This window comes from Callospermophilus lateralis, chromosome 2 (genome assembly GCF_048772815.1).
Source record: "Callospermophilus lateralis isolate mCalLat2 chromosome 2, mCalLat2.hap1, whole genome shotgun sequence".
Classification (NCBI taxonomy): Eukaryota; Metazoa; Chordata; class Mammalia; order Rodentia; family Sciuridae; genus Callospermophilus; species Callospermophilus lateralis.
The window spans coordinates 23,802,461-23,827,340 of NC_135306.1; the positions used below are offsets into that span (position 1 = coordinate 23,802,461).

General features: G+C 45.1%; 1 protein-coding gene across 3 annotated transcripts in view; it reads left to right on the top strand.

The window, feature by feature from the left end:
• Positions 1-24,880, top strand: part of Epb41l4b (erythrocyte membrane protein band 4.1 like 4B) — a 131,049-nt gene that overhangs the window by 81,071 nt on the left and 25,098 nt on the right. For all 3 annotated transcript variants that reach the window (XM_076843203.2, XM_076843201.2, XM_076843202.2), the window contains exons 16-19: positions 13,411-13,616; positions 15,541-15,659; positions 20,046-20,171; positions 23,030-23,097. In XM_076843203.2, the coding sequence (XP_076699318.2) occupies positions 13,411-13,616; positions 15,541-15,659; positions 20,046-20,171; positions 23,030-23,097 (519 nt within the window). The remainder of the gene's footprint in view (positions 1-13,410; positions 13,617-15,540; positions 15,660-20,045; positions 20,172-23,029; positions 23,098-24,880) is intronic.

Consider the following 24,880-nt stretch of genomic DNA (forward strand, 5'->3'; position numbering starts at 1 on the left):
TCAGACATTGTGAATTTCCTCCCTATATTTGACCAAGAAGGGTCAGGTTTACTTTTAGCTACAATTAAATTTCTAATATATTCCATCTAAAACCGCAGCTGCACCCCAAGACGCGCCCATGATATTAGTGAAAGAAAACCTACAGAATTTAAATTCCAAGACCCTTATCATCTAGGCAATCCACGAAAAAGGGCTAAAATAATTAGAGGAACATCCCCGCAGGCATATATTATAAGAAACCCGAAGAAACCTTCCTAATCATCCCCTGCTGAATGGTGGAGATTTAAACATCCACTGTCTGCAGCTGAGACCTCAGAAGCAGAAGGTGTTGCTATGCTAACCACCCACCCAGCCTCGGCCTCCTTCCCTGGCTGAATAATGGACATTGTGCCTATGTTAAAGGCCACTAAGCCAACAAGTCCTTCAAATTGGGCCCAGTGTCTCGCCTCAGAGGCAAACTAAGGATGTTTATGATAGATGCTTCTGGAAAGCCTACAAGAAATGAAGAACAGAGAGAGAATCATCTGAGATTTTTAAGCACTAATGAACACCAAAATAGATTAATCCTCATCTGTGTCACCTCAGAAACGTGTGTACCCAGTTTTTAGCTCTGGCTCCGCCTCCCACTGGTCTCTTGTGTAATTAGAATGTCTAAAACCTACCGTTACCAGATTATGCCTTTTATTCATCTAACCTGCACTTATTCTAGAATAAATAATGTTGTAATTTCATTCATTGGGAGACTTGGGTGGTGTGTAGGGAGTGGAAAGTCCCCCTCCCATCTCATGACTGAGTCTCCCATAGCCCAGGGCACAGTGGGGTGGGAAATGGCTGCTCAGAGTAGCTTCATGCTGTAAACAGGTGGTTTTCATGACAGTGAGTATTTTGTCTTACTATTCCTTGAGGGCTCCCGTATAATGCCATTTGGGGATGCACTTCAAGAAGCAGTTAAGGGCAAGTCTGTTCTTGTTGTTTTCCTCCCGAAGAAAAGAGAAATGAATTTTCATTTAAAGAAGGGGCAGGGCAACAGGGCAGTGAGCCACAGAATTGAGAAGCAAACCAAAAAATCCATGAGAAACCAAGAAGGGACTAGCACCATTAGACTTATTAGAAGTGAATACTGTAAAGGAAAACAACTCTATTTGTGTCCATTTTTTCCTTTTGTAAGGCAAGAAAAAGATTGAATAAAATTCTTAGTCATGAGCCCCTAAAGCAAAAATGAACTTATGAAATAGGAATTCTCTGGACTCAGATCCTGCAATTGAGCTGAAATTGCTAACATCTAAGGTCTCACCATGAAATCCTACAGAGCCCTCTCTTAGCTTCTTGGCACCCAGGGGCACACACGTGTGCACATACTCATGACACGGACCTGAGAAAGCCAATGTAAAACTCAGCAAGGATAAAACATCAAAGCAAAATGGATTTCTGGCAGAAAATGTTCAAGACCTGCTGACCTGCTCGTAGCCGTTCACTGGAATCGTTTGATAGCAGTTACGCCCAAGGAAAATTCCAGACCCAAAGGTGAAGACGCATGCCCTACTCTGGCTCACACAGGACAGGGATCCAAGTACCATGGAATCATAAAAGCTCTCTTCCCTAAGACGTGGAACGTTGTACTCTACAGTTTGCAGAGACTAATTAATGTAGTTAGGAACAACTAGGGAATTCATGATCAAAGTGAAATTTTTATGAATAGCTACTTGGTAATTATGTAAGGAAAATTAAAATTTAATGCACTAAAACTAACTCATTGAACAGATATTTGCTATGCTTCCACACTGTGCCAAGTACTGGTATTTAAAAAAAAAAAAAATGCCACCTTTGGCTTCAGGTTTCAAGGAACTATTAAATAAATCAAAATGATTCCCTATCTAGGGTGGAGTCACATGTCACCTATACTGACAATAGCATTAACTCTAAAAGTTGGGCACTTGGAAAATTTATTGGAAAAAATTATAATTTGGAGCTGGGTCAAGTGATGCATGCCTGTAATCCAGCAATTTGGGAAGCTGAAACAGGAGGATCACAAGTTTAAGACCAGCCTCAGCACCTTAGCAAGGCCCTAAACAACTTAGTGAGACCCTGTCTCAAAAAAAAAAAAAAAAAAGGCTGGGGATGTGGCTCAGTAGTAAAATGTCCTTGGGTTAAATCCCCAGTACAAAAAAAGAAAAAAAAAAAAAAACAATTTTAAGAAAGTTTTCTTCTGCCAACTGGCAGTCTGAATAAAGAGGTCTAAAATATAATTTCTTTCTTTCTTTTCTTTTTTTCTTGGTGCTGAGAATCAAACCCAGGTCCTTATGAATGCTAAGTACAAATATAATTTTGTAATGCAATTTTGACCTTTTTTAGACAAGATAAAATAAGGTAGTCATCTTTCCTTCTAGGCTTTTTTAAAACAAAACTACTTAGTTACTGTAAGAAATCATCCCTAGCCTAACATTTGTAATATGTCGCATTTCTAAAATGTTGATACAGTTTTCTTCTTAAACGCATTATGGAAAAAGTACGGCTTTTCAAATATACATTCTGCTTACTGCCTAAGAGTAGGCTTGCATTGAATTCAGTGAGAACTCACAACGATAGGTTGGTCTATTTAGTTTCTACTAAATTAAAATTGAAGTAAGTGACAGGTATCTTGGAAACCTGGACGAATAGATGCACCATCAGTCTTCTTTCAGTCACACATGGCAGGGACCAAATGATTTTATTATCTCATGCTGTCTTGCCTAGCATATAAATGTCCCAAAGTGCAGGGTCTGGAACCCAGATAAATGAACCGAGTTATCCAAGGTCACAGCCAAACAGCCCTAAGGCCAAAGCTAAGTGCCAGCTATCAGTCCCGTGTCATCATTAGACTTCTTCCATCCCCCATGGCAAAGCCGTATCACTTGGCACCTAAGAGAGCTCAGGGCTCTAGGGTCCAGTTTCCTAGGTTCGAATCCCAGCTCTGCCATTTACTAGCCTTGTAACGTTGGGAAAGTTACTTAGTCTTTCTGTGCCTGTTTCCTTATCTATAAAATAAGGATGGTTGTCCTTTCTTCAGATGGTTGTTGGAGATTAATGGCACAGTGCTGAGCACTTGAAAATGTTAGCTTTTCGTTTTTTCCCCTCTGTGAGTATTTAAAGAGGATGATTAATGCGCTGGTGTTTGGTCAGAAGGTATTATTCTGGCTGACACCATCTGTTATAATGGTGCTTCAGTAGATTCTGCTAAGAGACGCTCAGTTGGAGAGCAACAGTCCAGGTGAACGAGCTGAATAGGGACCAGTGGTGCTTCCCAAATTTTTCTGGTACTTGGCACAAATAGAAGGTGATCTATTTGGATAGCACTTTGCGGGGAGCAGGCAAGAAGACTGAGGCCCCAGCTCCCCAGATCCTTGCCACTGACTCCAGGGATGGGGAGAATGTATGGCTTGCCCTTCTAGGGCCTGCCCTGTGGGAAGCTCTGTGAGATCTCTATCAGCCACTCCCTCATGCTGTAGTTCTAATGAAGCATGTGAAATGGCCCCCATTTGGCTTCATGTGAACAAGGGAGCCAGTTTGTCCCAGTCAGGCCTCTTTGGAATCTGCTTGGAGTGTGCCATCTGGGTGCTGCTGAGTGGACTGCGCGTAGATGCTGATTCTACCTCCAGGACCCTGCTGTGGAGTGGAAACACGGGAAGGACTTGGTGACAGAGTAACTCCGAGGACAGGCAGCACATGATCCATGCACAGTGGGCCATCAGGACCTGAGGCGGGGCACCCTGGATGGAGGATGTTCTTGGTGCTCACCCGAGAGAGACGTCAGGCTGCAGAGTACCTGTGGGAGACGTCTCAGCTACCGGACATTGGCGTTCTGCTAGAGGCAGGGGCATTTGCTGGTTTCTTGGCCTGCTTGGCTGACAGCTTGGTTGTTAGGAGGTGGAAGAAGCACAGCAAGGATTGCTGTTCTTTCTGGTCAGCAAGGAAGACGAGGTGAGAAAAGCCTGCGTGGCAAGATCCCTGGAAGGAGATGACCCTGATGTCTTGGAATCATTCATGTAACATGAGTAGAAGTCAGGGTTTAATCCTGCCTGTTTTCTAACCTTGAGAAAAACCAGATTTCAAAGTGTCAAGAAAAAGACCTAAAAAAGTAGGATTTTTCACATGGGCTGAGAGTAGAGCACCAATGATCTCAAAAAGAAAGGCTTTGAGGGCCTTTTAGACAAACCCACAATTTGAAACAGTATTTGAAAGAGTGGGAAGGTGGAACATATAAAAAACAAGGGCAGGGGCTGGGGATGTGGCTCAAGTGGTAGCGTGCTTGCCTGGCATGCGTGAGGCACTAGGTTCAATTCTCAGCGCCACATAAAAATAAAATAAAGATAATTTTTAAAAAGGGCATAAGCCAGGCACAGTGATACATGCCTGTTATCCCAGCCACTGGGGAAGCCAAGGTAGGAAGACCACAAATTTGAGGCCAGCCTCAGAAATTTAGCAAGACCCTGTCTCAAAATTAACACACACACACACACACACACACACACACACACACACACACATATAAAGGGCTGGGGATGTAGCTCAGTGATAGAGCACCCCTGGGTTCAATTCCCAGTACCACAAAAAGGTAGGGGCAGAATGCACAGGACTTAAGAGAAAAAAAAAAACAACTTTAAAGTTGTATAGATGCACACTTTGGAGCAAAAAAGTGAAAATGTAAGAGCCATTTTTTGGAGGATGGCATAGAAAATTAACAAGACATGGATAGAACTACTCAACTTCTGGGGTTTTTTTTCTTCTTCTTTTCAATAAGGACTATACTAACTGCAGAAGGCTAAGGGAATGAAAAGAAGGGAACTGAGGTCTCAGATAAGGGAGTCAGGAGATATTTTACTCTTTTATAGTTAGTTCAAGTCTGTAGGCTCAGAAGAGTGCCTGCTCGATACTGAGAAATGGCGCACTTGTTGCTGAGTCAGCATTCTGTGTCCTTTGGAAAGACACATGGTCCCAGGGAAATGCCAGCAGAGCAGACAGGCCGTGCGATGAACTCCAAAAACTGGACCGATAAGCTTAATGGTGATTGTGAGGGAAGGTAGAGTCTTTTTTAAGCACTTAGAAAAGGAAGTAGGGCCTAGCAAGATAGCGCAGAAAAGGACCATCTACCCTGAGTAATGGAGTTTGTCAGGAGCCACATTCCACTTCAAAGAGTCTGCAAACTCCTAATGAAGACATAGAGGACAGATGATTTTTTATATTATTCTGGAGGCTTTATCCATGCAATAAGCTAAGAAAACAAGGAATAATTAATGGGAAGAAAGAATAAAATTTATGTGTGACTATCTTCCTGAAATCCAAATGAATTCCTTCTAATAAGAGAATCCAACAAAGTAGCCAGAAACACGAATATCCTAAAGTCAATAGCCTTGTAAATGTAATCACAAAATTAAGGGAAATGTATCAGTTAATGATATTTCATTTTCAATTGTCAAAGCTGAAAAACACCAGGCAAAGAAGCTAATTAGATTTGTACCATACCTTAATGAAAAGCTTAAACATTCTGACCGAAGGACTTTTTTTTTTTTTTTTTCACCAGGGATTGAACCCAGGGGTGCTTAACCACTGAACCACATCCCCAGCCCTTTTCTATTTTTTACTTTGAGATAGGGTCTCACACTAAGTTGCTCAGGGCCTCACTAAGTTGCTGAGGCTGGCTTTGAACTGGCCATTCCCTGCCTCAGCCTCCCAGTCTGCTGGGATTATAGGTGTGCACCACTGAGCCCAGATAACTGAAGGACATTTAAAAAGATATGAGATGGAGAAAAAAACATCATGTTCCTTATAAGCAGTTCTTTCTAATTAATCCATAGTATTTCATTCTTCAAGTCAGAACTCTAGTAGGATTCTTTTTGGTAGTAAATTATATTCTAAAGTAATCAGAAGGACTGAATACATAATGGTAACCAAGAGGAGAAAAAGCAGAAGGAAAAAGGATTTGTGCTGTTGCATATAAAATGTGCATTAAAGGTAATTAAGATAAGCTGATACTGGTTTAGCAGCCGATACATAGATCATTGAGAGAGTGAAGAATTCCAGGAATAGTATCTGATTTATATTGCATATCTGTCATGGGCAATCAGGAAAACTGAAACTACGCTAGGCATTTCTTACAGAGGGAATTGAACACAGGGAATTGGTTATATAAGGGTTGAACGAAATAAGATGCTGAGTTGGGCAGTAAAGCAACCCAGAAATGAGCAACAACCAGAGCTTGCTTATCCTTCCTAGGCTAGAGGGACAAAGGGAGGTGCCAGTGTTCCAGCACCCAGAGGTCACAGCCACAAGAATCCTGTCTAGTGGGCTTCGGAGCCACTAGAGGACCTACAGACATCACAGAGGATGACCCTGACTTAGGTCCTTTTCCACACTCCATACCCCGCGGTGCTCCCTTAGCCAGTCCTGCCGAAGCCAGGGGAGGGAGCCGGGGAGGTGCAGGTCCTGGGAAACAGAGTAAGTCAGGGGGAGAACAGGGAAAGGAGCCTTTAGAAAAGTGACCAGCACAGTGAAGATGGCAGGTCAAGTTCATGGGGCAAGGATGAGCTAATCCTTTGGGGATGTTGAAACAATTGGTTCTTCATATCAGGAGGAGAGTCAGAACTTCATAAGTGACACGTGTTTTCTCAAGGAACTCAATCCCAGTGTCAAAAATGAAGTGACAACAGTAGGAAGCTCATTCTGCCCATGTTAGGCCCTGGAAAGTCCCCTCACCAATGAATGTGCAGTCAGATCCAAGCTTCAGCACTTGGGGTACTCTCTGCCTGGGACAACCAGCCCACTCTTATCCTTCGGGACATCACCTGCTTCACACATCACGACCCTGGAGGTCTTCCTCTTTGGCTCCTCTCCTGTTTACTCTTATCAAAGCAGCTGTGAGCTCCTTAAGGACCAAGACAAAGTCTCATGACACAATGCCAGGCTCTTCAGTGTTTATCCAGTGCACTGAGATTTAATTCTGTTCGCACCCTGACCACTATTAGTTGAGCACCTGCTATGCGCTCTGCATTTTTCTACCAGTGGAGGACACAGAAGCGTGTGATGTGACAGTATCTCTTCCTACAGAGCTCACTGTGTGGATGGGAAGACAAGGTGCATACGCCAGGATGTCTCAGCCGGTGGGTTCTGAGAAGGACTTGGATTTTCCTGATGAGTGCATTTGGCTGCCTGAAATAGAAGCTGGGACAGATGGGAAGGTGCAGCAGATGGGCAGCACTTGGGGCAGTGAGCAGAGAGGTGGGAGTCCTGGACTGTGTCCCAGGCTCAGCCAGTTACCGGCTGTATGACCTGCTCACCTCACTCCCCATGGTGGGCCCATATGCAAAATGAGGAGGGTGGACAGGACAGCAGTTCTCGGCCCTGGCCACAGGTTGGACTCACAGATGGGCAGCTGTGTAATTGGTCTGGGTAAGGCCTGAGCATTGATTTTTTTTTTCCCCCTTTTCAAAACCTTCCCTGGTGATTTTCTAATTCCGCTGTATTGAGGTATAATATTACATGCATACAGTTTACCAATTTAAATTGTACAGTTCCATGGTTTTTCATATTTTTACAAAGTTGTGCAACCACGGCTGAAATCTAATTTTGGAACATATTCATTACTTCTAAAAGAAACTCAGGCCCATTAGCAGTGACTCACTCATTTCCTCCACCCTCCCCAGACCGCCATAACCACTCATCTATCTACCGCCCCAGACTTGCCTCTTCTAAATGTTTCATGTAAATGGAATCATACGGCATGTGGCCTTTTGTGTCGGGCCTCTTTCACGTAGCTTAATGTTTTCAGGGTTCATTCATGTGTAGCATGGATGGCTATTTCATGCCTTTTTATTGACTAGATAATTTTCCATCGTATGGAGGTAGCACATTTTGCTAATCCATTCTTCAGTCGATGAACACATAGGTATGTGGGTTGTTTCTCCCTTTGGGCAATTATGAATAATGCTGTGAATATTTGGGTCCAAGTTTTTGGTTTTGTTCTTTTTTTTTTTTCTCTTTAGTACTGGGAGTCGAAGCCAGAGGTGCTCTACCACTGATCTACATCCCCAGTCCTTATTTTTTATTTTAACACAGAGTCTCACTAAGTTTCCCAGGCTGGCCTGAAACTTGTGATCCTCTTGCCTCAGCTTCCCAAGTTGCTGGGATTACAGACATGTGCCCCCAGTTTCAGCTCATGTGCAAGTTTTTGCATGGACATATTTCTCTTGGGCATATATCTAGGAATGGGATTGATGGGTCATCTGATATCTCTTTGAGGAACTGCCAGATTATTTTCCAAACTGTCTACACCATTTTGGATTCCCTCCAGTAAGTGAATAGGGGTTTTCCTACTAGTGATTTTAACATTCAGAGTTTAAAACCACCAAACTGGTGGATATCCAAGGAGAGCTCCATTTCTGAAATTCTGGGATTTCTTATTCAGGGTTAGATTCCCCAAGGCTGCTCTCCAACGCCCATGTCACCCAAAGGCTTGGCTGACTGTAAAGTATATGATTGACTTCTCAGGGCACCTGGAACACTTCTCTTGTTTTCAAGAGAAAGCCTTGTTTTGTATCCCAGCTTGAGACCCTCCCCCTATCTTGGTTTCCCTAATTCCGGCAGGCAGTGCATTTTGATAGAGCACCATGTTTGGGGGCAGGCTGGGATCCCAGAGACCAGGATGGGAGAGGCCCTAGTTGGAAGCATGTATGGGATTAAGTAGGTCTGCAAGAACCTCTCAACCAGTCGGTTCTGTAGAGCTGTGCCTTCCCCAGTACAGTCAATGAAGTCCCCTAGAACACTGCCCACTGAGAACACCAGCTTCTCCAGAGTTGGAGACAGAATGAGAGCTGGGTCTTCCCCTGAGAAAAGGCAAGAGAATAAATTAGATAAGGTTCAGTACTCACTTGCAGTTCTAACAGGCCACGTTATTCATCTTTGCTAAGCTCCAGTGTCAAATGAGGCAACAGCAGCGTCCCCGCAGGATGGTGTGGAAGTGGAGGTGCTTAGCACAGGACAGGCACATAGCACATAACGGCCCCCATCTTCAATCACGGTCCCTTCCCCTGTCAGCTCAGGGAAGCAGAGGCCAAAGCCTGCATATCCCACCTTTGCCACCCACTCTGAAGCCACAATCTGTGACCTCCTTTCCAGAAGGTCAGAAGCTGTCTCTGGTGATGGTGGACATGGAGCTGGCAATCTCCTGAGCCTTAGCCAGCATCCCTGAGGCTCATGGGCTGCTACATGCTCTTGGACCTTCTACAGTGGGCTTGACCTTCTTTTCAGACTGTATGAACAGGCAGACGCACAACGTCATGGCCACTCAATTACACCATCGTCTATGTGAATGGCGACTCGGGGAGTTTCGATGAGTCCATGAGCAATTTCCTTAATGGACCCACAGCCCCATGAGACTCCATGTTAGGTATCTTAGGATGTCCCTCCATATGTATGAGCTGAGGACGCTCTCAGGTCACTAACTGTTTAGGAACCTTTGCTCTTCCAGACACACTTAGCCTGACCACATTTCTGGGTCCAGCCTCAGGCAGCTTCGACACTCATCTGTTCCTCTTTCCGTTTCTCTCTTTCTGAGTCTACCCCCTAGAGTTGCAGTAAGAGGAAAGTCACCCATGCACCTTTGACTTGAAACGTTATTAAACGCAGTTTCTTACCCCCTGCACTTTACTATTTGACCCTTTGGTCTGAGTTTCCTTGAAATGAAAAGGCACGCACTTTTAACTTGGAAAGACAAGTATGTGACACCGCGGTGCTCTTCCAAGTCCTTGACAGGCATCGCTAGTCAATCACAGCCCTCTCCTCCTGAGCTGGGCATAGTCCCAGAATCCCTCTCCATCCTGTACTCCAGGCAGAGGGTGAGGATCAATCGGAGCTGGCATCAGAAGTGGTGTCTATTTGCCATCTTTCTGAAACGCTTAGTCAAAGCTTTCCAACTCCACTTCCAGCCCTGAACGTGTGCCAGATCTCTGAGACAAGACATCTTTTCCTTTGGGCGTTCATTCTCACCCTCACTATAACTCATTTGAAGTTCAATCATGTCAAAGTAGCCTTCATCCGACACCTTTTTTTTTTTCCTATTAACGATATGCCATGTGCCTGGTCTTCCAGGCTAAAACATATTTAGGGTGACCTCATCCCTCCCTGTCTCCATGTTCTCTTTCTCAAATCCAGCCGGTACCCATATCCTGTCCCTCTCTTCCTCTCAGTGTGTCTCTGATCTGTCCCCCTGCCTAGACCATGGCACTGCCCACTCAGACCTCTGATGGGCTGGCAGTGGCCAGAAAGAAGGGCAGCGGCGAGATGAGCCTGAAGTCCTCCAGGGCAAAGGGCATTTTCTGTCTTTTGAGCTCCCAGTCTCTGCACCTCTCTCTTGAGAGTAAATATTATTTTTCAACATAATTAGGAGACAGGAAAATAATGTCAGCAGGATTTGGACTCCACGGAGCTGTCGTCTGGTCCCAGCTCTCCTGTTTCTTTGGTCCATCCTCTCCCCCTCCCCCTCCCTCCGCCCACCCTTGGTTCTTTCTTTCCTCTCTTCCTTTCTCCAAGACTTGTGGAGCACTACTGCGTGTCCAGCAAAGGCCTCTACACCTATCACGTGTGCTGTTTTACGTAAAACAGGTAGCACGGTACCCGGGATGTGGCTGGTACTAGACAGATAATTGGGAGAAAGAGTGATTCTCAGATCTGGAAGTTTACCAGAAGTCGCCTAACCTGCTTCATGTTACAGATGGGGGAAGTGGGGTCCCCCTGCCAGGTGAAGGCAGGACCAAGACTCAGGCCCAGGTGTTCCAGCTCCACCTCGTGCTCCTTTTTCTGTCCCATTCCTGCTTCCACGGGAGGGTGGATACCCTGGACCTCTCAGGTTGAGAAGAGATGGGGGATGGAGCATGACCCCCAAAGCCAAACCACGTCATTGTCCACATCCTTAAGGGCACACAATGTAGGATTGTCCTTGAGCTAAGTCTTCAGGGGACAGTTGGGGTACATCAGAAACCCAGCTCTCATGGCAGTGTGGGGGACCACCAGTGCCGTTTCTGCTGGGAACCTCCTGCCTCGCAGCAGAGGTCTCCTCCTTCCCCCAGTGACCCAAGGTGACAGGCCTGCAAGCCTGCTCACACCCTGTCTGAATATCCCAGACAGAGCCCACACACTTTCCACCAGGCATCACTGCCCTGATGTAGCCTGGCCCCTTCTCTCCTCCTAACTAGCCCCCTTGTCTTCTTAGTCTTGACCTCTCTGTTTCCCTCCTCACTCCGTCTTCTCTCTCTCTCTCTCTCTCTCTCTCTCACACACACACACACACACACACACACACAGAGCAAAACAAAGAACCCAACACCGGCACCAATTGATAACGTGGTTTATAAATGGGAGAAATACAGCCACCTCAATCAGTGCATTTTCTGAACCTTTCATTGAAAAGGTTCGTGGGAGTAGGGGTTTCAGGTGTGGCAGGATCTAGGCACTCAAATAATACCATTACTTCTTCTTGCTCCATCTGCCTTTAACCTCTGCTCATCGTTTCTCCCTTCATTGACCTCATTCCCACAGATACTGCTGCTTTATGTCCAGGGTTGATAGTCACAAGAAGCCTCAGAGTACATCATCCTTAGGGTCATGGCTAGTGTGTTCACTGTATACTGTGGGCACAGAGCCTTAGGTCCACGGTACTTTATAAGATCACAAATAGGTTTTAATTTCTTTTAAAATAGAAATAAACTTTTAGTTGGAGAAAATGATTAACATACTTTTATATGAACATTGCCATGAAATACAATTTTTAAATTTTTTTTTTTTTTTTATAAAGAAGGGACAAAAGGCAGAAGTGCTTAGGGCCCAGAGAAGTCACCAAAAGGCCCTGCCTGACTCTCACAAAGAGAGAGAGAGAGAGAGAGAGACCCTGTCTTTTGGATTTTGTATGTTAAATTTTAGGGTCAACGCTAATGGTCTCTGATTGGGTCACACCCCAGAACTAGGATGGAAGATTCCAGCTGGACAGGCTGGAATCAGGTCTCAGGCCCAACCCTGAGAGGGCCATGAAGAATGGGGTCTCCCGTAAGAAAGAGGATTCCATTTCAGAAATGGCCACTAAAGCCTTACCGTCTCCCCCTGGATGTTCCCTCCCTGTGACACCTTCCCCTCTGCACAGGAGTTAACTGTCTCCACTTCCGCACCCCCGACTTCTGCTGTTGGGGTAGTATGATCGCGAGTTCCTGAAACACAGAGTTGTAGGGTACTTGGACCGTGAGCCCCTTGAAGGCAGAGAGAAGGTAGTGGGCCCTGGAATCTGGACAGCAGCAGGAGGGGTGAGCCCGCCTGGCAGCGTGAGGCGGGATCACAGCTCAGCCGCCTCTTAAAGGAAATCTTTCCAGAGGAAGGAGTGTCTCAGGCGGTTGAGAGATGAGGGATGCTCAGGATGGAAGCGGATAGTGTGCAGAAGGGACGTTGCTAGAGATGGGGCTGCAAGAGGAGGGGCAAGGTCCCTGGAGGCCACGAGTGCTGTGTAAAGTAGTGTGGATCCTCTCCTGCCAGCTTAGCTCTTAACAAGTCCCCAGACGATCCCAGCAGCCCTGGAGTCCTGTGGAACTTTGCATCTGCAGGGAAGGTCTGTGCGGTTCCTTGGATTTCCAAGGGGGATTTCTGTCCTGAAAGGGTGAAGATGAGATGTATTCCAGCTCCCCCAGGAAGAGTGTCCCCCTCTGGAAGATAATTAGAATACCATTCTGGAAACTTCTCTGTCGGGGAGGGACTGAAGGAGGGAGTCAGGGTGGGAGAGAATCTTGTCCAGCAGTCTAGGTCGGGGACGAAGGGGCTTTGAACAGGGAAATATTGTTAAACCCAGAGAGGAGCCATTGGAATCAAAAAGCGGGACAATGTTGGGCTTTCGGTGTGCTGGGCAGGATGGAGAGGAACTTCTAGTTTGTAACATGATCTTCTAGGATCATTTTAACATTTTATTATAGTTGTCATGTCTTCCTCCCATTTAGAGAATGCCTCTAAAATATTGCAATGCTTTCGTTCATCTCAAAATTAAGAATTTTTTTTAAAAAAATATATTTTAGTCGTATATGGACACAATAGCTTTATTTATTTATTTTGATGGGGTGCTGAGAGTCGAACCCAGTGCCTCATACGTGCCAGGCAAGCACGCTACCACTGAGCTACCACCCCAGGATCCAAATCAAGAATTTTTTAAGGTCCAAGGAAGAAGGTCTCTGACCTATGCAGATTTCACCTCGCCCTCCGTACAATGCCCGTGACCTCCCATTTTAAGCAGGAATCTTATGTGCTGAACCTGTTTCTCTTGGTATTTGACGCTTAAAGATCATCTTTGGAAACCCACCGGATGATCAAGATGTTCTGCTTTTCTAAATCTTGACTCTGTCGCCGCCACAGCTACCCGCTCCCCTCCCCGGTGCTCAGCCCCTCAGACCGGCTGCCCTTTGGCATCGAGGAGAATGGGGGCACCCCGTTCCCCCCCAAGGCTTCGGGACGGCATCACCGCCAGCACCAGCATCACTCCAACTACGGCCTGTCACTGACCCTGGAGAACAAGGAGGGGCCCTTGAGGTCCCCGAACTCCGGCAGCAAGTCCCTCACAAGTGAGTTGGGGGAGGTCGGGGACTCCTGCTATGGCAGGAGTGGCTTCTCTAGCAGCTCAAGGCAGACCCTTCCCAGGCAGCACACACGGAAGGGGGGTGAGGCTATGCTGGTTACTGGGTTTGGATAGGGACGGAGAAGAGCCTGATGCCTTTAGGCAGGGGCACTTGGGAGACTATTGTCCCCCCCATTGTCCCCCAGTCCTCTCCAGGTACAGTAGCCAACCCCGGCTCAAGCAGTAGGAAGGAGAAAGAGGGCAGGGAGGTGGTGGCTGGAATTGCCACTGTCCTAATTCCACGGAAACCTGTCCTACCCTCTTTCTGACATGGGACTTCTGAGAACAAAGTGGTGTCAGGTGGACCATTGATGCGGGTCCCCATCAGAACTCTGCTAGTAATACAACGACAGAGTGAGGTTCTCTCTCTTCCATATAATTTTAACCCACAGACTTGGATTTTGTATGTCTGCTATTTTATTTTTATTTTTTTTAGAAATCGTCTTTTATTTTAGCAAGGAATTTGCCTCTGGTGAACTGGGGGAAAGGACTGGTTCTCGACCTGGTGCTAAGGCAGAGTCAGGCGGCGTTGGCGCTGCTTCCTGCTGAGGGGCGGGGTCCCTTGCGGTGCCTCTTCTGGGGATGGGGTGGAGGTGAGGAGGTGAGAGCCAAGGGCGTGGCATGAGCCTGGGAGCCAGTAAAACACCATGATCCTCTCCTTCATTGACTACGGGGAGCAATTCTGGGTTGGCTGAGCTAGATATGGGGACCCATAACCCACTTGTGTGAAGACTGAGCTCTGTGCCCTCATCGCTGCCCCGGCTGCCCATGCCGAGTCCCTGCCTCGTCTTATATCTGGGTAATCGTGGCAACCTCCCGATGGGCACCTCCTCCAGCCTCCCTGAAAAAGCTGCCAAATCTACTTTCACCAGATGGCTCTATCCAGATGCCTTAAGGCCTTGCAAGAGTTCACTGTCCTGGGATGAAGGCCACCCTGCTGAGCCTGGCCACACACAGACCTTCATAACCTGGCTCCTGCCAAGGTCTCAGCCTCCCCCACTCCTTAGCACACTCTGGCTACACAGAGCGCCTCTCCTCTCACCAAAAGCTGTGCCAGCTCTGTCCCTTGCACTTGTTGCCTCTTCCTAGAAGGCTTTTCTCTGTCCTGGTAAACTCCTATGCATCCCTCAGGAACCAGCTCAAATTTTATCAGTGAATTGTTTTTTATCACCAATCCAGGCTTTGGAGTGCCTTCTCTCTTGTTCCTATCACTAATTATGACTTTTGCTGCTTTTTATTTGAAGTATCTGTGCATGTCTCTGTCTCTCCCTTTAGACCAGAATTGTGTCTCATGAATCTCTTTCTTTTGGCTTCCTAGATCCCAATTGCTATTAGCACAAGTTTTACTTTGTAATGAATATTTGATATATCAGTGAGTAAATTCAAGCTAAAGGGAGAAAAGGTGGCCAACTAATCCCCAGTGGTACAAAAAAATCAAAGTCAGTGGATTTGATTTTAGAAACATAACATGGCTTTTAAGGGCACATTTTTGTGTCTCTTAGACTGAATACTAATCTTTCTAGTTTGCATAGAGCTTTTTCACTTTTAAAACACTTGTATATGAATAAAAGCTCACTTAATGTTCACAGCAACCCTACAAGGTAAATAATTTTATTTTTTATTTAAAAATGACTCCGAGGCTCAGAAAGGTAAAGCAGCTTAGCCAGGCCCACCCAGTTCATGGAGCTGATGGGCGGGGGGAGTTAGACCTTGAAACTGTGACCTCAGATATTCTCGCAACCCATCAAGCAACAGGACAAGGAGGCAGGCAAACAGGGTGCTGGGGGCCAGGATCTGGCGAGTGTCCCTTAGCCTCTATAGCTGTCTCTCCTTTGACCCTTCTTTATTCATCTTCCCCGGCTGCTGTGTAGAACTGAGTCCTGGACCACCCGCTCTGTTCAGTGAAGCTGCTGCCCATCTGAAGAAGCTGGAGCTGGAGACGGTGAAGGCTGCTGGACCCTGGCCCGCTCTGCACATCAACATTAACAAGGTGCCAGCGCCCGGGGCTCAGCATGAACATGGACTTGGTGCCCATACCAGACCTGGGCCTGTTAATGGGGCCTGCCTGTTAAACCATGCGCCCGTGCCTGGAGGGACTTCTACCATCTTTCTTGACTTTTCGGCTCAGGCTGTCTTTTAGGAGCAAAACTTCACTTACCTTCTTGCTGGGTGAATTACAGGGCTGGGCATTGCCCAATAGATCATGTTCCCCCTAGATTGATCTTCTCCCTCTTCTTAATCTCTTGGTTTTCAACTTTTCTTCAACAATACACATGATAAATGGGTTGAATACGGGCTTACCCAGAGTTGGACAAAATCTATAACTATTTTGCAGTGAAATACAGCATATTGAACAGCAGAGAACTCACAAGTGCAATAGCCATTTGTAGTTGCCATGACCATTGGTAGGATATTGGGGACAGTGGCTTGCTCTGGGTCAAGGCATATCTGGGACCCCTGTGCATTACAGAGCATTGCCCTGGAGCTCAGCTATAACTTATTATAGCTTCCCTTTTTTATCCTCCATTCAGAGAAATACATTAGGGGGCTGGGAGTGTAGCTCAGTGGAGAGCTCATGCTTAGCACACACAAGGCCCTGGGTTTAATCCCCAACATTAAAAAAAGAAGAGAACAGGAAAGAAAGAAAGATTAGTAAGCAAGAAACCTAGGTCAAAGCGATTATCCAGGTAACTCTGACGCTATCCCAATCTATGAACAGAGCATATTATTTCACACTATGATTCTTTGTCATCAATAGAGCATTTCTTGCAACAGACCTCACTTGATAGCATGATATCACAATTGGGAACTCTGGCTTGGATGGCTTTTAAAGTCTTTTTTCACCAACCTTAAAGATGGAGCATCTTCTGTTTGTTCTTAGATGACCCCCTGGGATTATTTAATGATGAGAAGTCATTTTCACTACTCGGTTCCAAAGTCACACCCAGAATTATCACAGGAATGTGAATGTCATCAGATTTCCAATGTGTAAACAATTTGTATCAACAATTTAAATATGCATCTGATCATTTCTTTATTCCCAGATGACATCTTCCAACAGATGGCCTATTTCCAACTATAATAATCCAAAGGCCCAATTGGCAGCCATTTGTATGTTTTGAAATATTGAATGATAAAGTGTCTTTCCACGATTCAAGCTGAACATAAAATATCAAGTATGATAATTCAGAACACAGAAAGCACAACATTCTGGGACCTTCCTCCAGACTGGACCTGTTGTTTTGTGATCTCCCATAGAAATGCCTTTTTCTTTGTGTGTGTGTGTGTGTGTGTGTGTGTGTGTGTGTGTGTGTATTGGGGAGTACTGGGGATTGTCACATGGGTGCTCTACCACTGAGTTACACTCCCAGACCTTTTTATTTTGTTTTCCCCCCAGGGTCTCACTAAGTTGCCTAGGGTGGCTTTGAACTTGTGATCTTCCTGCTTTGGCCTCCTCAGTAGCTGGGATTACAGTCATGTACCACCATGCCTGGAGAGAAATGCCTTTGAAACAAGAGAAAAATTATATAATGTTGCACAAATTTTCCAAAATTTATGTCGGCCTTTACCTGAGTCAGTTCATAAAGCTGAACATTATTGCTCTTGCTTCATCCAGATGGGTCAGGAATGAGATAGCACGAATTTTATGTCCAAAAAAGTAATTTAGAATTCCAAAGTTCTGGGGGGAAATCGTTACTGAATTGCTGTTCTCTTCTTATTTTAGCAGCACTTCGTTTCTTTAAGTAGGTCTTCGGTCATTACTGTCAGTATAACCACATTCCCTCAAGCAATTGTCAAAAACCTCAGATGGGCTTAATAACTAATTTCATTCCTGTATTATTCCAGAAAAATTAAACCTAATTAAAAAATTAACTCTTTACATATCAATGAAAACATCCATTTAATATGGAATAGATATCTTTACGTATCAGGATTTATAAACACAAGATAAATTATCCAAAGTCTATGCTACAACTCCTACCTTTTAAAATACAAGTTATAAATAAGTTAGTGATTTGCCTAAAGGAGAAAACTTAAGTCCCTCAGGATAATGAATCTAGTCAAAAGAGTCAGTTCTTCAAGCACAACTAGATGGCTTAGGGTCATTACTGTCCTCCCATCCAAAGTAACTTTTGTTATATTTTCTTTTCTAACCAAAGAATCTGACATGAAAGTGTCATTTGTATCTTTAAAATTTTTTTTCCTTACTTGAACATCCGGAAAATCTTGTGAATAAAGAGAATGAGACGTGGGCTGGGGTTGTAGGTCAGTGGTAGAGCACTTGCCTAGCATGTATGAGGAACTGGGTTCGATTCTCAGCACTGCATATAGATAGATAGATAGATAGATAAAGAGAGAGATAGAGAGAGAGATGACAGATAGATAAAAAATAAAGGTCCATCAACAACTGAAAGACATTTCTTAAAAAAGAGAGAGAGAGACTGAGTCAGAGAAGGTAAGGGGAGCAGATGGTGGTTAGGAGCTCTGGGCTGCGTCTGCCAAAGCCACTGCTCCTGAATGCGAATGTTGGCCCTTCTGCTTATCTCCTGTGTGATCTTGGACAAGTCACTTCCCATCTCTCTGCTTTGTTTTTCTCATCTATAAAATGAGGATATTAATTCTCTGTTTATATCATATAAATCCTTCACCTTTTATAAAATTGGGGAGGATAATACTTGCACCTACTTCCAAATGGGTGGAACAAATGAGAGGATTAAGTGAGACATGCATATGAAATTTGTAGTCAAGGGCTGAGCCATAGTAAGCTCTCAGTAAATGTTACCCACTGGAGCTATTTTTCTTTTTATCATCACTATCATTGTGTGTGTGTGTGTGTGTATGTGTGTACATGCATGCACTGGTGGGAAACGAACCCAGGGCTTTGCACACACTAGAGAACACTCTTCACTACTGAGCTACAACCCTAGCAACCTCACTCTCTTTAAATAGTACTAAGAAGGCAAAGCTGAGGAGCAGATCTGAGTTTTTTGCCTCTGCCTGTTCTGGCATTATGTGAAATTGCTGCTTGCTCTCACAAACGCTCCTCTGTGTGTCTGGCGGTCCCCCTGGGAACCTGTATACTATGTCCTCTTTTCTTTGTCAAGTGGTGTCCGTCAGCCAATTGCCTTGTGCTGCCTCTATGGCTTTTATAATATTGCTACTAAGAGTACCAAGGTGCTCAAGAGGACTTTCAAATTAGTGACCAAATAATTTGGGGACATGAAGAACTTTAGGGCTTTAGAACATCTCCTTCTTGCCCTCGTACGTAATGGCTGACATGATATTGGTATTGCTGAATTGTGTCTGGCAATCACGTGGTTTTGTGCTTTCTTTTTAAATGCATATCTCTTCTGATGATAGCTGTATATCATCATAATTGTCCTCAGTAGGTGTTTAATGGACACCTACTCTGCATCAAGCACCATATTAGGTACAGTTAGCAATAAGACATTATTTCCCAAAAGTGGTGTGTGTACCATTAAAGTTGAGTTAGGGTTACCCATGTGGATAAGTGCTTTTTATTTTATTTATTATGGAAATGTCATCATGTCTATAATAATACATAGAATAGTTACAAAGCCTAAGATTTCAAAGATATCATTGCTTTGAGCATAGTTCAAATATGAATATTTGTCCCAGGGTGCCCTGGGATCCCAGGAATTTTAGGTACATGTTCAGTTAACACTCGGGAGACGGTAAAAAGAGTGAAGGTGGTACCAATTTCCAAGATGCTCTGCAATACTGTAACAGGGGCTGGGGGTGTAGTTGAATGGTAGAGCATGTGATTATCCCTGGGTTCAATTCCCAGCCCCCTCCAAAAAAGGAATATAGATACAAATTCCTCGTTAAGAATCACAGTTTTAGGACTGGAGATTTAGCTCAGTGGTAGGGCACTTGCTTAGTATGCACAAGGCCTTGGGTTTAGTCCCCAGCAAAACACACACACACACACACACACACACACACCTCTGTTTTTAGCAAGATTTATTGTTAAAACATCCACAGATATTTTGCACTCCTTCCCTTGACCCTACAAGTCACAGTGTTGGCTTTCTGTGTCAGACTTGGGATTGTGGGGAGAATGAATAGTGAAGCTGAAGCCCTAGCCTGGTTCTGCCACGGGCTCTTGCTGCCTGACCCCTGATGATCCCCTTCCTCACCTTCTCAGGCCTCACACCCAGCTCCTGATGTGTCTTCTCTCTCCCTCATAAGAGGATGAGTGAACCCTGGGGCACAGATGCATGGAGCTGGTGGCATATTTGCCTGGATACTTGGATCTGTATTCTGTGCAGTTGCAGCCATTGGGAAAGTTAATGTGCGTGTTTTGTTTTGTTTTCTGCTTATAATCCATCATCTGGATTTTGATTTGTCTCAGGCCGAGGAAAAGAAGGTCTCTGAGAAGACTCTTCAGACACCCCTGTTGCCCTCGCCCGTGGCAGATCACGTGAAGTGCAACATTCTGAAAGCGCAGTTGGAGAACGCTTCCCGGGTGAGTGCCCAGGTATGCGGAGCCTGGCTCCCTTGCGTTCAGGTTACAGACTTCCTCCACGCCATCGGGAGGGACCCAGACACCACGTCAGTCGGGGTCCAGACTGGAGATAGGAATCACACCTTGGTAGGTGAACTGAAACTTTAGTAGCAAGAATTATTAACTGATATCCAGTTATTAATTAGGTATGTGTGAGTCCTCAGGAGAGCTGGCCCAGCCCCATGGATTCAGCAGGTCGGGCTGACCCTGACATTTCCATCCAGCTCCTGGGGCCACGCTTGGAGTCACAGGATTCTAAGGAACTAGCAGGAGAAACTGCAAGGAAGCACTTTCCAGCTCCATGGCCCTGGGAATGATGTGCTGAATTTAGACACTCAGATGAAATTTGGATTTCTTAGTAAGGGTCCCAGCAGCCAGTGCTGGTGTCTCTGAGCTGGAGTAAGAAACCCATGTGGCCTGGAGGAACGGCCACTGCCCAGGTGAAGCAGCCAGGATGGGGTGACTCACAGAAGCTAGAAACAGAAAAGAGCAAGTTCTTCCCCACTAGCGCCCCCTATTGACATGTCCTATCCTGAAGCCAGCTGGAAAAGCAGTTACTGAATTTGCTGGTTCTTCCTCAGGTCCACCAAGTAGAGGTACAGAGAATAAGCTAGAGATGAGAGACGGCAGTTCCATAATTCTCATCACCCACCACTAGCACCCCTAACAGATCTCACTGGTTATATGCAGTGACCACCACACTCCCTGTGACCCTAAATGCAGCCTCAGGATTATCTTCTATATAAAAGGTCTTCCAAGGAGATACCAGTCAACAAGGTATCTCCTTGGAAGTAGAAATTCCTGAACCAGTATATGAAAAGCTACAGTTGTCCGTGAGCTCACAAACTTAGTATTTATGCCTATGTTGCTGAGGACAAAGCCATATTCAGTAATCTCTTATATTATTATTCCCATTTGTTTAGCAATCTGAGTAATTTAGATCCTTCCAGAACATACCATGAAAACCCAGAAAGGGCTTACAGAATTTCTTCTTATTTGGGAACTGTGATCCAAACAGGAAGCAGTAAGGTATAGAATATAAGTTTCAAAGTCAGGTGGCCTGGGTTTGAATCAGTCTACCATGTTTCAGCAGCGTCACCTTAAACTTGTTCATTAATCTGAGCCTCAGTTTTCTCAGGTGTAAAATGAGGGAAATGGTATCTAACCACCTTAGGTTATTGTGAAGACTGAATGAGACCATCTATGTAAAGTACCCAGTACCCGACACAATGCCTTGCCCTACCATTGTGTGGATATTGACAATAATTACTACAGATCGGGCGTGATGAAGTTGTCAGGGGCTCTGATTGTAGGTAACAGTGGTAGCACTTTTTAGAGGATGACCATGTTGACCTTCTTCTCATTGCATGTTAGATATTAAAGTTATAGTCACACATTACCTTTGTCTTAATCCTGCTATCTTCATCATTTTCGAGTATGCCATTTTTATACTGTCGTGGAACAAATAAAACTGACATATTCCAAGTTTACAAAGCTGCTTTGATCCACTCTAAAAAGCTCTATCATGTGCCCAGTGGCCCCATCCGAGGAGGACCCGTGTTTCTGCACCAGTGAGGAAGTACAGTGTGTTGGAAACTTTTCCTTCTGCCAAATATAGAAAAAGATGAGAAATAGATATGAAGAAAAGAGAGCACCCTAGCCAAACAGACAGGTTGGAAGGGCATGAAAGGAGGAAAGGAAGAGAGAGGGAGATGAGAACTCAGTAATTTCAGAGCAGCGTTTCCCAAGATGTCATTAGGTGCACCAGCCCTCTGGGAAGCTTCCTGATTGTTCTGGAAATTCTGCTGACAAAATCCCCTGAAACAGTCCCAATGCACACATCTTCTAATAGGTTCTGAGAAGTCCTGCGGCAAAGAAACCTGTTTTAGCTTCCTTCACACCTGATTGGTCACAGAACACTTTGTGAAACAGTTCCCACTATTATCATAGAACTGGAGATGCTGCTGAGTGTTCATGGGAAAACAGGGACCTGCCTTAAGAACCCCTGGCTTAGAGTGTCCCGAGGGGCGGTGGGAGAAGGGTTGTGCATCCCCTCAGAGAGTTAGGTCTGAATCCCCTCTTGGCCTCCATGTAGAGCAAGGGTGTAAGGAAAAGAGTCGAGTTCCAACAGGGAGCCAGGGCTGGATGTGTTTGGCACCCATGCAGGCCAACCGGGCAGTGCCCTCTGAGCCAGGGTCCGAGCAGTACCACTCACTGTATGCTTAGAACAGAGGCCCAGCTCTGTGTGCTGTGACAAGCATGAGGGCTGAGTCTGTCATCAAGCACTGTGCGTTCTGCTGGCCTGGCAGGCTGAGTGGGTGTCCCTTCCTCCCCTGTCATTCTTTGGAACTCACCAGAGGGAAGAAGACAAGGCTTCTGTCAAAATCAAATGATGTAATTCCTCCCAGGCTTGTTCCACTGATGTGAAAGAACAGATTCCAGATCCCTTTGTAAACTGTAAGGCTGTGTGAGCATACAGCTGATAATTATTCCCGATCTAAACTGTGAGGTGAGCCAGTTGTGGGTTTGGCTTTTCCCACACCATCCCTTTCTCATTCAAGCATGAGCTGGCACGTAGCAGGTGTTCAATAAAAGTAGGAATACAATAATTGATTGCATTTGAATAATTATGTCTTAATCCCCATGGAGGAGAATGACTCAAGAAAACACATTTCTGTTAACTTACATAAATACCAGAACAAGGTTTTCTATTGACTGAATTCCCTCTTTGGTCCACCTTCACATTTCTATAATCCTTAAAATGTGGGAGACTTGAAAACATTTTGGCATGCCAAGAGATTCAGTTTGGACTAACCGGTTTTGTCTTACAGATTGGAAAAGAGGAATCGACATTTGTAAATATCAATAAGAAATCCAGTCTTCAGGATACTAATGTAAGGTCTGTTGCTTCTTGTTCGAATGGGGAGATGATACTCGGTGTAGCCAACATTATCTTCAAAACATTGCTGACATGGGAATTAGCTGATAATTTCTATCAGAGAGGGAAAATGAAACTAAGGGAATGTGAACCTCAAAGACCCACCTCAAACAACTGCTGCTGAGTCTCAGATTTAATACCACTACCTGCTATACCAACAAAGAATTTTAGACACTTGGGTTGTCTCATAACATAGAGTTATGACCTTCTCATGTACCCAAATCAGTAGCAACCTATGGATCATGGCAGCTTCATTACCAGCCTGTTGTCTACTAACATCTGTAGGGGCTCCCTAGGGTAGAGTTCCCCCCAAAATGTCCAAGGACAACTCCATCGTCTCTTGTTAAAGGCACAGACTTTGGAGTCTAACTCCAGGCTTTCAGATCCTATTGGGTGGGGCGGGGGTGGCGGGATGCTGATGGGGACAGAGACAGCAATTTAACAAACAGCTCAGGTGTATAGAACCACTCACTTGATGCCCAAAGTAAAAGTTAATATTCCGGGGCTGGGGTAGTTGCTCAGAGGTAGAATGCTTGCCTAGAAGGTGTGAGGCACTGGATTCGGTTCTCAGCACCACATATAAATAAATAAAATAAAGGTCCATTGAGAACAAAAAAAAAATATATGTTTTAAAAAATCTAACATTCTGGGCTGGGGTTGTGGCTCAATGGTAGAGCGCTAGCCTAGCATGCATGGGACACTGGTTTCGATCCCCAGGACCACATAAAAAAACTAAATAAACAAAATAAAGGTATTGTGTCCGTCTTAAACTAAAAATATATTTTTTAAAAAAGTTTAACATTCCTTTTTGTCACCTTATTATTTCCAACCTATGTTCTTGGTATAAATCTGTCTTCCTCCAGAGACACCTTACCCTCTGGACATCCCAAAAATTCAGTTCATCTCTTTACACCCTCCTTCATCATCCTCCACCTGTTTTCTCATCTTGATGACTTTCCCTTCTCCTTACCCTGGCCTGAAAACCTGGAGTCCTTGATTTTCTCCTGCCTCATCCCCTCACCTAGTTGGCCACCACATCCTATCAATGTGGCTTTCCTATTACCGCCACATCCATCCTTTCCTCTCCAGAATCATAATCCCTCCTGACTCCTGGCCGTCGTTACCTCCCATCCTGGATACTATCCCAACAGTACTCTAAGATGCCCTGGCCTCCCGTTTCCAAGGTCCCCTTCTGAGCACCTTTTCAAATTGCACCTGACTATGCCACTCCCCTGCTTAAAGCCTTTAGAGTCTGCATTGCCTTCAGAGTAATGCCTCAGCCTTGGGCCCCTGGTGACCTGGCCCCTGTCATCCCTTACTTTGTCACTGGGACCTCCCTTATCAGCAGTTCCAGTGCCCTACATTCAGCCAGGTCTCCATATTGTCTCCCACCTTGCTGGTCTTGCCTCCCTGTGGTTAGGAGTAAACTTCTCTGCGAAGCTTTCACAGATATCAGCCATTCTACCCAAGCAGAGGTCTGAGCTCCTACAAGGCTAAAATCTTCCAAGGACCATATTCAGCTTCCTCTGAGCTCCCAGCCTGAGAAGCCACTGATTTCAGGTCCTCATTTGCTCATTCCTGTGGTTACTCAGCAAACATTTATTAGGCACCAGCCACATACTGATCACAAAAAAAATTAGGCATTGGATAGAAGAAAACACAGAGGCTCAGAAATGTTAATTGACTTGTTGGGGTCCCTTGCTGAAGGTTTCAAATTGTTAGTTGCTCCTTTGGTGCTAGAAAG